Source organism: Sander lucioperca, chromosome 23, assembly GCF_008315115.2.
Source record: "Sander lucioperca isolate FBNREF2018 chromosome 23, SLUC_FBN_1.2, whole genome shotgun sequence".
NCBI lineage: Eukaryota > Metazoa > Chordata > Actinopteri > Perciformes > Percidae > Sander > Sander lucioperca.
In genome coordinates this window covers 17,545,274-17,558,728 of record NC_050195.1, presented here as the reverse complement: position 1 = coordinate 17,558,728, position 13,455 = coordinate 17,545,274, and the positions used below count along the sequence as shown (strand labels likewise).

At 45.3% G+C, this 13,455-nt stretch overlaps 1 protein-coding gene across 5 annotated transcripts; it reads left to right on the top strand.

Annotated features, from left to right (window-relative positions):
• The first annotated feature begins 216 nt into the window (after positions 1 to 216).
• On the top strand, positions 217 to 6,490 carry LOC116065029 (cytochrome c-type heme lyase). 5 transcript variants are annotated; one of them, XM_031320479.2, is made up of 8 exons: positions 217 to 336; positions 1,273 to 1,382; positions 1,494 to 1,541; positions 1,746 to 1,879; positions 2,474 to 2,622; positions 4,557 to 4,676; positions 4,784 to 4,870; positions 5,643 to 6,490. In XM_031320479.2, exons 2-8 carry the CDS (start codon positions 1,274 to 1,276, stop codon positions 5,839 to 5,841), a joined length of 846 nt encoding a protein of 281 aa, XP_031176339.1. In that variant the 5' UTR covers positions 217 to 336; position 1,273; the 3' UTR covers positions 5,842 to 6,490. The 5 variants fall into 5 exon arrangements, with proteins under 5 accessions (XP_031176339.1, XP_031176347.1, XP_035854159.1 ...); XM_031320487.2 differs by having other exon boundaries at positions 231 to 336; positions 1,268 to 1,382; XM_035998266.1 differs by having other exon boundaries at positions 237 to 496; positions 1,269 to 1,382.
• The last annotated feature ends 6,965 nt before the right edge of the window (positions 6,491 to 13,455 follow it).

The window sequence follows — 13,455 nt, the reverse complement described above, 5'->3', positions numbered from 1 at the left end:
AACGAAATAAAACAAAAAAATATAAAATAACACACATTACATAAAAAGTATAAACATAAAATCACGTGTAGTCAGAGGTTTTAGGGGGGGGAAGCTCTATAGTTTCTACAAGTTTAATAGTTTTGTTGTTGTTTAATAATCTAAGTGACTTGAGCGGAGGTTTTAGTTCTATGAGAAAAGGTACAACGTAGGAAGGACGTTATGTTGTCGATTTCAGCGTGATGACGTGTTTGGTTTACGTACGGCCGCTGCGCAACTCCTTCTGGGTAACTGTTATGTCTGTCCTGCACGTTGACATTGTGCTAGTGAGCTGACAGAAGAACTTGTCACACGCAGGTCAGTCCCTTCTTCTTTCTCCCGCTCTCTGTGTGTTCGCTGCGACGAACCGAAAGGGACGAGGCGTCCGGAACCTGCTGCTGTTAACGGCTGCTGTGTTTACAGGCGCTTACACACCGGGCGGCTAACGTAAGCATAGCCGCTAACGTTCACCGGGAGGTTAACCAAGGATAACTTCTGGTAACGCTAACGTTAGGGTCACATGTCAGCCGGTTAACTTTTATATGTTGTGTTTGTGAGCCATAGGAACTTGGTTCAAACCTAATGTGTCCAACATGCATCAGCATGCACTGTTAGCGATATTGTCAGTGGTGAAGTCTAACATATTGTAGTGGGTGTACTGTAGCTAGGCTACTGTATATTGGCCAGAATCTGCCTTCATAGTGCGGGGTCAGGGTGTCCTCCCCCAGGGAAGTTTTAAGCATCAATGACTTAATTTCCTGTTTTCTGATACATTTTTATGCTCCAATTTACGGTGGAAATACCTTTATTTAGCCTATTTGAAGAAAGAAAACACAGATGACAATTCAAAAGTATAATGGAAAGTATGTTGATGCTTGTCATTGGGCATTTTTAAGTGGGTATTTGGAAATCCTGGAGCTTTCTTAGTGGGTATACTGTGTATACCTGCGTATCACGTAGACTACACCACTGGTTGTTGTGATGCAAGACAGAAAAGAAAGATCATCACTAAGACATGGCAGAGCATGAGAGCTAACTGCTGTCTGCCTCCATCCATGTGCTGACTGACTTGTTCACTGATGTTGCTACATATTGTTAGTGTAATGTTAGTATAGTTACTGCAGTAACGTTACAAGGTCTTCTAGGCTAAAAGCTGGACATTAACTAGGCTGTCAGTCCTGGACAGTGTTAGATACTTAGTGCTGACATTCCATACTGTGTGTTGACTGTGTGTTTTCGTCATGTGACAGGCAGGATGGGAGCCTCGCTGTCCACACCTGCTGCTCCTTCAGTCAGGGCGGAGGCCATGATGGCCACCCCCCCTCCGGGCTGCCCCATGCACCAGGAAGCCCAGCCTGTCAAAGGTGCTGCCGCGGGACGAATCAGGCTGTGAACTGCTCTTATGTCACGCCATGTTATACCGTACTGACTGTGTTAACATATTGTAATTTGTTGTCTGTATCTTTCTTTCGTAGTGTCTCCACCTCCAGAGTGCCCCATGCATCAAGCTCAGCCTGTGAAAGGTAGACACTTTGTGGACAATGCAGGCCTGCCTGCAACCACACAGCAAATACACGGCTCCCTGCTGTAGCCTCTAAACGTTATACAAGTTTACTTTTCTCCTCTACACTTGTTTCACATCTTTTGAGTGTTTGGAGGCTTTAAGCCAGTGCTGGCCAGGATTTTGTCCCTGCTCTACCTCAACCAGGTGCTCTTGTTTCCTGCAGCGTCTCCCCCGCCAGAGTGTCCGATGCACCGAGCAGAACCAGGTCCAGCTCACCAGGAACGGGCCTATGAGTTTGTGGAGTGTCCCATGAAGGCGGCAGAAGGCATGAAGAGTGACATCGACCCGGCAAATATGGTACCTGCACACACTTTAGTGTAGGAAAGAGGGAGTGGGTGCTGAGTAGAGGGAGAAGGGGGAGAAGCCAAGCAGACATTAATACATGTGTGATCTTGAAAGTCATGCCTTTTGCCTAAAGAGGATTGCAATTCACAAAACGAGAAGCTAACAAGATGGAAGGTTTCTTCCTTTTGAAGAGAGACGTTTTGGATACCATCTGTAATGCTGTGAACCGATTTTTGTTGCAAGCTAACCGCTTTAAACATCTGCACCGTCTGCTCTGCTCTTGAAATGCACAACAAGATCACCATTGTATTATAAGAAATGATTTTTAGTTTTATTGTTAATATGACAATATCATTCTTGTTGGTGGTTTCTCCATTTGAAGCATTAAATGGTCTTGCTGCTTAGTCTTCGAACTGCCAAGTCATCATCATTCATTCCTTCTGCTACTGAACGGGTTCTCTTCTGGATGAATTCTGTCCAATGAACTGTATTGTTCTACTGGGTTTTCATCGAGAGTGTTCATGTTGCCATGAAGCCCCAAAACACTCTCTATAGTCACATGTTTAAAGATGTAGTGTGGGTTGTCTTTGCTCCCTGTGTGTGCAGATGCCTCCCCCGAACCAGAAACCAGCTCCAGACCAGCCCTTCGAACTCCCCGTGGCCAGGCAGGAGTCCTCTATTCCCCGCCACGACACGGACAAGAAGTGGGTGTACCCATCGGAGCAGATGTTCTGGAACGCCATGCTGCGGAAAGGGTCAGTCAGTACTCTGGCTTTCTTCTTCTAGTTCATGACCTGATGTGTGCGCAGACATGTAGCACAGATAGGTCTGGTTTTCCAGCACGTAACATCCCATAATACTCTTTTCAATTCGGATCACTAACTATAACTCTAGTGAGGAAACGGGTAGTGTTAGCCTGCCAGCCGACTTATCCAAATATGTGCAGTCATACTCCGCTAGAAAACAAATTGGTGCCGGTCATGTGACATTAATTTCATTTTACTTTTCAAATGGGAAAAGTTCAAATATTTTCTGTGTTCATTGTACTTAAAAACAATTGATAGGCAGGCTATATATAAAGAATAATATCATCAAGGGATGTAGATTTATACAATTTAAAAAAAGAAAGATAGGCCACTTGTTACAGGCAGAGAGGGCAAAATAATTAAATCAATGCACCTAGTTGTGCCGATCTGAAATAAAATAGGCCTGTTTTCCATTCGCTAGGCTGAAGAAATAAAAGAATACAAACTACAGTACAAACAAGCTGGCTCATAAAATGATCAAGTACCGACTAGAATCCAAGTAATTGTAAACAAGTGTCTCTCTGCAACTCACGATGCGCATTAACCTCTGCCTGACGCTGCTGTGCTGTTTTGATGCCGTTCTGCAGGGAGTCAAGCCTCCATAACCGCGGCGACGGCTGCAATCATACGTGGAAGTCTCAATGTGCGTCTGTGGCATTTATGAGAGGGGGTGTAGCTGGTGCCGACTCGTCCTCGCTGACAGTTTCTTGGCTTCGTTTACGCAAGTCCGGCCGCTGCTTGATTTTATAAAGTCCTTCACAATGTTTCCCTGTTCCACCAGGGCTTGGGCTTTCACTTTCCCTCGCCGTTTGTTGTACATCTACGCTAGTCTTCTACATTCTGTCAGAGCGAGAACGCGACATGTAGTTCTTCCTTTATCGCATACGCTACAGTCTACAGTCATTTCTAAATGAAAGAAAATGATTGTTCATTGTTTTTGACATCATTACAGTTGTTGATAATAGAACGAAAGATATGAAAACCACTGTAGCCTATTTTAACACAATTCAAATTTGTGCAGAGGGAATTATTTCCACCGGTCATTCTGAGCGGGGACAATTTTCGGGTCGTCGTCATTTTTTTTTCGGTCAATGACTTACAATTACCGGACAGAAACTCAGGTCGTTCTGTTGCATAAAGAAAGAGGAAAAGCATACAATAAAGACAGTTGGGAATGTGTTCGACACAGCACGGAAAACTAGAGAAACATACGAGACGGCATGTTAAATGGCAGCTCATTGGCCATCATTGTGACTGCAACAACGGAGCCACCGGCAAATGATCTGAGAGAAGAGTTCTGAACAATACGTAGGTCATGCTCCATCTCTGTTAAAAAGATTTAACCTGCAGATTTGAAAGTATGAAGAAAATAATGAAATGACCCAAGGAAAGTGCCTGATGCACACGCAGGAACATTATAGCAGGGCCATCTGTTCTTTGTCCCTACTGGGAAACCATAATGCCTCCTAACAACTCCAAATAACATCGAAGGCTCTTCCAACTCTAATTTCTCATTTGCACTGTTTGAATGATCATAAGGCTAACCTGACCAGCATGGTTTAGTTAAAGGAACACGCCGACTTAGTGGGACTTTAGCTTATTCACCTTTCCCCCAGAGTTAGATAAGTCCATACATACCCTTCTCCCGTGTGTGTCATAACTCTGTTAGCGCATCACCTGAAAAGCACCGTTGTTACTCTCTGCTCCTCACCACGGGGCTTCTCAGGTGCTGCGAGCAAATCACTCCGCCCAAGTAGCAGAGAGTAGCAGTGCTTCGCCTTCTGAGAATATAGTTCCCAGTTTATATACGGTTAGAAGATGGCTCCGGTTTTTGATGAGACAGCACTGGTTCTGTGGGAGTCTGAGTCTTGTTTGTGCTGCAGGTGGCGCTGGCGTGAAGATGACCTCGAAGCTCAAGATATGACCAACATCATTAAAATCCACAACCAGAACAACGAGCAGGCCTGGCAGGAGATCCTGAAATGGGAGGCCCTACATGCAGGGTGAGTGACGGACTGCAGCTTTCCATGCCTCTGACACACACACACACACACACACACACACACATTCTGTATGCACTGACAGTCATGTGACCTCGTGTTTCCTGCAGTGAGTGTCCATGTGGGCCCACCTTGAAGAGGTTTGGGGGCAAAGCCAAGGAGTTCTCGCCCAGGGCTCGCCTCCGCCACTGGATGGGGTGAGCTCCTTCTCAGTGTCATATGTATGAGTCATGGTTTTGTGCTAAGAGCTAACCATATGTTATCAGCCAGCAGTTTCATTATTATGTGGCAAGAATGAAAAATATGAGGAAAAAAAAAGATCTCAACCGCTCCGGTGATGATCTCAAATACTGCAGCTGATGGCGTTTTGTAAGCGGTGCGGAACAGAGGCGTCAGAATGCAATGCGCTGCAAGTCACTGCTCATGACTACACTCCCACGACACACAACTCGCCGCCATCGTCACCGGTTTTGGACGAGACGGACGAGACCCGGTCGGTCCTCTTCGGGAGCTTCCGGCTCCTGATTGGCCAACGTGGCTAAACGGTTAGGGTTATATCGCCACCTGTTGGTTTGGCGTGCTCTTGACGGCACTTGATAGCGGTTTTACGTTTTCATGTGGACGGAGTTTTTTTTTTTCAATCAAAGGAGGAAAATCTCCGTTCATAAAAAAAATCCCCGTGTACGAGTGGACTAGGGACAAGTTAGATCTTATGTCTCGGCCTGTCACGATAATTATGTTATGGACTTATTGTACTGTGTATGGAAATGACCTCCATCCTTTTTGCCAACATGATGCCAACATTTGCCAAAATAAACAGCAGGGGATGAAATGGCAGCGTTTATCACAATTATTTCTGGGACAATATAGTCCCTTCCTGCTGTTTAGCTGGTAGAAAGCAGCAGCAGCTGCAGTGGTGGCCGCCAGTATCCACTGCATTTCTCTGATGCTTCTTCTCCTCCTCATCAGCTACGAGCTGCCATTTGACCGCCACGACTGGATCATCGACCGCTGTGGGCGGGAGGTGCGCTACGTCATTGACTACTACGACGGTGAGATCAACAAGGAGAACTACCAGTTCTCCATCCTGGATGTACGCCCCGCTTACGACTCTTTAGGCGCCGTCTGGGACCGTATGAAGGTGGCCTGGTGGCGCTGGACCTCCTAACGGACTCAGACACACACACACTCCACACACACACACCACACACCACACACCACACACACACACACACACACACACACACACACACACATGTACACATATGGAGCTGGCTGTGTACCAGAGGTGTGGTGCTGGGAGAAGAATACGACTAAAGAAAGTGAGTCAGTTAGTTAGTTAGTTAGTTAGTTAGTTCATGCTGTATAAAGCTGCATCTGCTAATCATATTGACTTCAGTGGAACTTCTGGGTTTGCTTTGCAGTTCACAGCTTCCCTTTGCTCTCACTTTCGATGGAGCTATAGGAGCAGCGGCTCACCTTCATGCTGTTTTTCCATACACGGGTGCTGGCTCGGCCCGGCTCGGCCCAGCACAGCACAGCACAGCGGGGGTTTGCATCTCCGTTACGACAGGGCTCCAAGCTGTGTCTCTGTCTTCTCTTGAGTCGATGACGTTTAAAAGCGGCGGGCTGATCCACGGCTGTGACTAGTGGTCAGACACATTTCATATCCTGTAACCTCTTCACAATAAAAGTCCCCCACGTGTTATTTTACAGCTTTTATCATGAAGCTGCAAAATCAGGAAATGTTGGGTCTTCATCAGCAGTAACTTAACACGACTCATCCAACAGTAAAATGGAGCAGATATCTGAGCGTACAACCAGACGCAGCACAGACGTCCTCCGAGACTTTTAACGTCTTTCTGTCTGCGCAGGCAGCAGGTAGGGGTGAGTCTCGCTACATTTTGGGGGAGAGAAAGGGGGTCGGGGCCGTCAACGCAACTTGCCTGGAGGCATGCCAGGCTCACTTTGGCCCCACTCCGGAGACGGTCCGTCTCGGCTTGGCGCGTTTACGCTGGTAATTGAATCACAAATCACCACAGCATGGTTTGACTCGGCACGGCCAAAAGTGGCAATGGAAAAAAAAAAGAGAATGCTGCTGTGGTGCATTATGGGAAATGTAGGATCCAGTATTTTGCATCTGATGGGGACTAAAAGTGCTTCTTCTGCTTCCGTTTGGACCATTGTGTTTTTAACGTCTCCGACTAGTGCTGCTGATAGAGTGATCTCATATGGCAGCTTTCAATCAAGCAACAAGGCCGACCAGGATCCCCCCTCCCCCCCTCCCCATCATTTAAATTGAGTTCTGTCTGCTTTCTGCGTCCTGTCATGTGACTGGCGTGTCAGAGAGCTGTGAGAGCGCCGCTAGCTGTGGCTACATGTGTGTACACTGTAATGGCCCCAGAGTGTCTGCTGTATTCTTATTGGTGAGCTGGCTTTGACATATATATATATATATATATATATATATATATATATATATATATATATATATATATATATATATATATATATATGAACCTCTCCCGTCGTGCTGTGGTGAGTTTGCCCTGACTGGATGCCAGCAGCTCATTTGACAGTTTACACACTTTGTCCTCATGCATCATACTTCATATACTGTATTCATTTCCTACTTCGTCATGGGTGTAAAAGACCATATATCAGATGAACCTGCATTGTTTAACATATTGTAATGTTTTTGTTGCATTGATGTTCCGATTATTTATTGGTTGATGAATGAGTGCTAAAATGTTTTTTTCTTCTTGTGTGTAATAATCATTTTACTAGCTCTGGTAATCCATCAATAAAGCTGGTCATGAATAATACTTGCCTTTTTCTTTCCATGTCGATGTGGACTACAGAGCTGGCTGCAGCTCCACCTGAGACACAGGAGCATTAGTGAGCTGCAACTGTGCTCTGCCAGTGGTGTTGATGGGGTTGTGTCCTCTCTAAATATAATAATACGTTTATTTGATATAGCACCTTTTACAGACAAAGTCACAAAGTGCTTTACATGACCCAAACAGTAAATGTGCAAGCAAAATCAGGTTTGTAAATCGGTTTGTGGACTGCCATAGGCCACCTTGTCCATATAGCGTTCATGCAGCACCATCTGCTGGACATACTGCATCATTACAGCGGTTTAGAATAACTATTTCAGTGCCTCGTCTCGGCTTAGCTGCCTAACGAGGGATTATCCAGTTTCATGAGGAAAACTCGACAGAATAAACAGCCAGACATCAGGCACTGATCAACTCATTTCACATACAAGAAAACTGACATGTTGTCCACAACCACAGAGCATTAAATATAATACAGAAAGCTGCCATAAACAAAGTAAAAGCCAAGCAAACGCAACATGTGTTAGACCACTGATGACAACGGGACTTTCACCCAGCAGACTGTTTGTGTCCCGTGTGAAAGCAAAAGTCAGCGTTGACTTATTTTAACTTCCATTGGTTATGTAACAAACGTATATTTGGAGCTAAACCTGGATCTTTTCCTGAACCTAACCAATTAGTTGTGTTGCCTGAACAGGTTCTGCACTGCTGAGCAGGCGCACTGATCGCTCGTGTTGCTGTTGCTGGGCATTAGAAGGATAACTCACACACAACTGTCCATAATTTAAGATTTCATACGAATGGTTGTATGAGGATACTGTGACTGGTGAGCGCTTCAGTGCTGAAATGTAACGTACATGTGCACGAGGCAACATGAAGTTAAGTATATTAATCTAAAATACTGAAATTCTTTCATTACAAAAAGGGGAAATTCTTTGTAAGGACTGGACTCTTCAGCCATGTGGATGCAGTTTGAAGGCTGAACACAAGAGAGATGTGTTTCACTAGAGTGGACAGTTATGATTTGTAGCATCCACATCTCTCTGAGTCTGTCATTCAGTTTGACGGCTCACATCAGCGTGTGAGCACTCTCCCTGCTCAGGAACCCTCGTCCACCGTCTCCTGTTTTTGTCTTTGTGGAGGTTCAGCTTCTACCATGGGACGCTTCACTGGGAGAAGGGTTTTAACACAGGCCGACATGTTTTCAATCTGTCTTGTTTCTCTTTGCTCTGTCAGAAAGAAAAAAAAAAAAACCAACATACCGCTTTCAATGTATCAGATGTGGTCATGGTTTTATTTATTGTCTCACCTGTGAGCTGCAGCATGTCTTCATGATCAACGTAACAATGGAACCCTTTTGTCTCATAGAACAAAGTAACAATTTACATATCAAAACCATATCCAATAATGCCTATTTGAACATTTGCTCTGGTGTTCTCTGGGATGTGAGTGAATCTGCTGGGGGACTTCCTCGACTCTCTGCTGGTTACCTGGCAACTGCTCATGGTCCTGCACACATGACCTCCTGTTCAACAGCAAGTTGGCGTTTTACACTCCGGTGTATTATTGAGCTTCAGTAGAGCTGCGGGCTGGACCCTTCTTCCAGCCTTTATGCTAAGCTAAGCAGATGTGAGATGTGACATGTAAGTGGTGAGACTGATTTCCTAAAATGTTGAGCTATATTCGTGTTGGTGCATTTCATAATGCATATATTAATACTTTTTAATACTTATTAATACTATTTTCTCTTCAGGCAACCTGCAAAATATCCAACAAAGTGCATGCTCCTAGTCCAGAGTGCACGTGGCTGCGTTGACCAGCCGCCGGTCATTGATGTAGGGGGACAGAGCGAGGGCTGGAAGCACAGTGAGGGCGGAGGACACTACACGTCTGGTGGCTGCTGATATTCGCGTCCACGTAGAAGACAACAGGGTGTCTCAACGTGACGTCTCATTGGCTTTGATTGGCCGTCGCTCGTGGGAATAAGAAGAAAATGGATGCATTGTTCTTTTGGCTGGATGTCTCCTTTAAATCCAGGACTGTGTGGGTCGACCACAGAGCCGTGCGTACTATATGATGCCTGTAATAATGTATGCATGTTGATCTCCCATGTGCCAGAGAGCTGCGCAGCAGATGTCCAAACAGCCCCTGGCGTTCTGTGTGAAAGTCAGATATTTGATCATATCTGCCCTCTGCAGTCCATATTCCCATAGCAAAAAGGCCTTTCCCATCCCAGCACTGTCCACGTGTCTGCTCGGCTTCAGCATCTCGTTAGACACGTGTGCTGTTTGACATCGACAGGGCGTGTTTGTCTGCTAATCGGTGTGTACGTGCCATCATTCAGATGTCTGTTGAAAGTGATTCTCTCAGCTCTGTATTGATTTGAAGTAGTACATTTGCGTTCAGGTTAATCTCAGTTATTATGGTTTGGACATGCTGGTTTAAATGAAGACGGTATACTAAATCATGAAGCTGGTCCAAGTGCTCAGCAGCCATCATAAATGCAGCATATACATGTAATCAATGATAATATGGAATAGAATCAGTCCATATTATCAGTCCAGACATATAACAAGCAGCCCTGTGCCAACACAACAGGACCTAATCCTGTTGTTTATTGTTCACTTGATCATAGTAACTGTTTTATCTCAACACAATATCAGAAGACATGTCATAGTCATGTACGCTAGGCATCCAGGCTATTGTTAGCAGACACAGAGAACAATCAGTAAAGCTGCACGGAGTAATATTACTACTGTATATTAACACCATGTTAAGCCCTTGGCTCTTTCAGCTCATTGTTCCCTGTTCCAGTTCAGTCTTAAAGCAGCAGCAGCAGCAGCAGCAGCAGAATGAGAAACCTCTGCTGAAGCCTCTGTCCTCTACCTGCTCAGCAGCCAGACAGTCAGAGAGGAGCTGGGAACACAGCAGAGCATTCAACAGCTAAAGAGACAGAGATTTCCTCAGGAGCTGGTGGAGACCAAACACAGAGCTAGAAGAGAGAGAGAGAATATGATTGATATTCATCATCTGGACACAAACACAAAGACTCCAAATGAATGAGGATGTCGCTCTGTAACTACTGGATGTGGAGATAGGGAACAGTTTGCTGACATGCTCACCGTAAATATGTGGATAATCTGCTGCCTTCAGTAAAGGCTCGGCCCCTACAGATAGAGCCAGGCCTGCTGAATGGATCACTGCAATGCATGTTGGTTAGATTCCTTTCTGACTTGATCCCTACCGTGTAACCAGCTGTGATATCATTTTTTTCTTGGGCTTTTCCGCTTTTAATTGATACGACAGCTAGTTATGAAAGGGGAGAGAGAGAGGGGGAAGACACGCAGGAAATCGTCACAGGTCGGAATTCAAACCCTGGACCTCTGCGTAGAGGCATAAGCCTCTCAATATATGTGCGCCTGCTCTACCCACTGAGCCAACCCGGCCACCAGCTGTGATATAATTCGCGTCACAGTAACTCACAGGATCAGCACGCCACAGCTGCTCTCCACCAAATGCCTCCTCATGTATGTTTGATCCTAAACACTACGTTTGAAGAAATAGAAAAGATATATTGTTTCATCTTCCATAACACCTTGATCCTTTACGTGACCTCCACCAGATCCCTGCTGTCCCAGCTCGCGGAGGACATGCACAAATATTTTCAGAGGAAAAGGAGTAGCTGATGATTGTCTGGCACTTTGCTCATTAGCTGAAATAAAACACTTACGGAGGGTAAACAGCGGCATGAAGCCCTGTGGGAGAACACAGTGACCTCAGTGCACGGCAGCTGAATGTGGAGGCTAATTGGCTCTCCACAAAGGAGAGAGCCTGTCAGGTTCTTTTTAATTAGGGGGAGCAAAGTTAAGTTGGGGTACATTTTCTCTAACAAACAAACAAGCATTTTCTTTTTAATCAATAATATATACTGGGATAACAATTACAAGTGTTCCTGTTAGTTGGGATGGCTGGTGCTGTTCCTCCGAGCCCGGCATGGTGCCCTGCTGCACACCCTCTCCACCTGGCACCACTGCGTGCCCCGCGGCCATGCTTGCTATGAAGGTAAACAGTTTTGTAGTAAAGCTCCGTTACAAGAGCCATGAGAATGTGTTGAATCTGTTTAATTGATGCTTCCTCCTCACGTTCAGGCATTGTGTGTGTGTGTGTGTGTGTGGTTTTGTCTGCGATCGTCAGCAGCGTTTCTGTTGCAGGTGGAGCAGCTAGCCTTCGTCACTTTCACTATCAAGATTAACAGTGATGTTCCTGCTCATCCAAATGTTTTTTGTAGCTTGACAAAAAGGTCTACCTTTAAATGAATTCACAATGTATGTAAATACATTTACATAGATGAGGCTGAAAGAGAAAGCAAGTAAGTGGACCTTGAGTTGAGATTATTTTCAATAAGTCAAACTGCTGTTTCCAAAATCAACTAACTTTTGTGCTCGATAGTTTTCTGCTCCAAAAGTCACAGTCAACATGCAGAAACACAGACTTTATTGTTCTTTTATACAACACTGTACGTTATGGACAGCATGCTCACAGAGAAACAGAAGTGCAAACATAACACAGACAGATAACTCTGATGTGTTTAATCTGGGTCTCTTGTTCGGGGCTGCTATGGCTGCAGGCACCAGGCTTTTCATAGCGATCTCTCTCCACCTCAGGGTCCTGTACCTGGGTCCAGAGGGCAGGATGGGGACATGGCGGATGAGTGGGTGTGTGTTCTCCCGTGCTATTGTGGTTGCGATGCGTGTGATTGCTTTGAAATTGAGCTCCGAGAGTGTGGGTGTGGGGAGAACGATTAATAGAGCTGCCAATTATGCGTCACAGGTAATTAAGAGGAACAATAAATGCGTATGTGTGTGGTACAAATTATGTATTTTTAATAGCTCTGTAAAGATTAGTCACATAATCAACTGATGGAAATTATTTGACTGCAATTTCGATAATCAGTTTATCTGTTAAGCCGTTAATCAGTGGAACAGCTAAAAACCTGACCTGGACCTGAGAGACAGGACAGTGTCAGTGTCTGTCTCTCTAACACACAAACACAGACACACACACACACACACACACACACACACACACACACACACACACACACTTTGTCTCCCGGCCGTCCCCAGCCCCCATTTCCCTTCTTCCATCTTTTAGCCTCCGCTGCCGTAGGGGGATAGTGCATTGAGCATTTATTGCGGGAATAGAAAGTTGCAATCCCGCGAGTATATCTTTGCTTTACGTCCAGCAGGTGATTCACAAATTAAAAACCACAAAAGATGAATAACATTGTTTATTTATGTTGTTAAAGGTCCTGGTGGCCTAATACAGTCAAACCATTCCTGGTTAAAAGCCAGGAGATGAATGAAGAAGCGAGCGATGGCGGCAGAGTTAACAGAGCCGTGATAGAGGAAGCTAGAAGAGATGGAGTTGCTGGATGAAAAAGAAGTAGGCAGCTCGGATGGAGCCGAGGGCTTCATCACACACATCTCCCCAGGGACGCAATCAGTCCTCCTCCAATTTGGCGGTCGCTGCTTATCGCACTACCGGGAGCCACGACCCACCGACTTTTACGGTGTGGTCGACTGGCGAATGGAGAGATAGGCCTGTCTGTCTGCCAATGTCTTTTAATGAGCGTGCCGATAAACAGTGAGGAGGATGACTGGAGCAGAGGCCCTTTATAATTACTTCTCCAATGATCACCCTATTTCACCCTGTATACCAGATCAATATTACAAGACACGGCCTTGATGAGTTACAAAGTCACTTAATCTCACTTGATACTGCCTTCACTGAGGGAGGATGGGAGGAATGGCTGAGACGGGGGAGGGAAAACTGTTAGTCAAGTGCAGAAAAAAGAACATACAACAATACAGATAAGGAGCAGAGAAGGAGGGAAAGATAACAGCAAAACAACAGGGAGCTAATGGAGGAGAGGTGCTAAC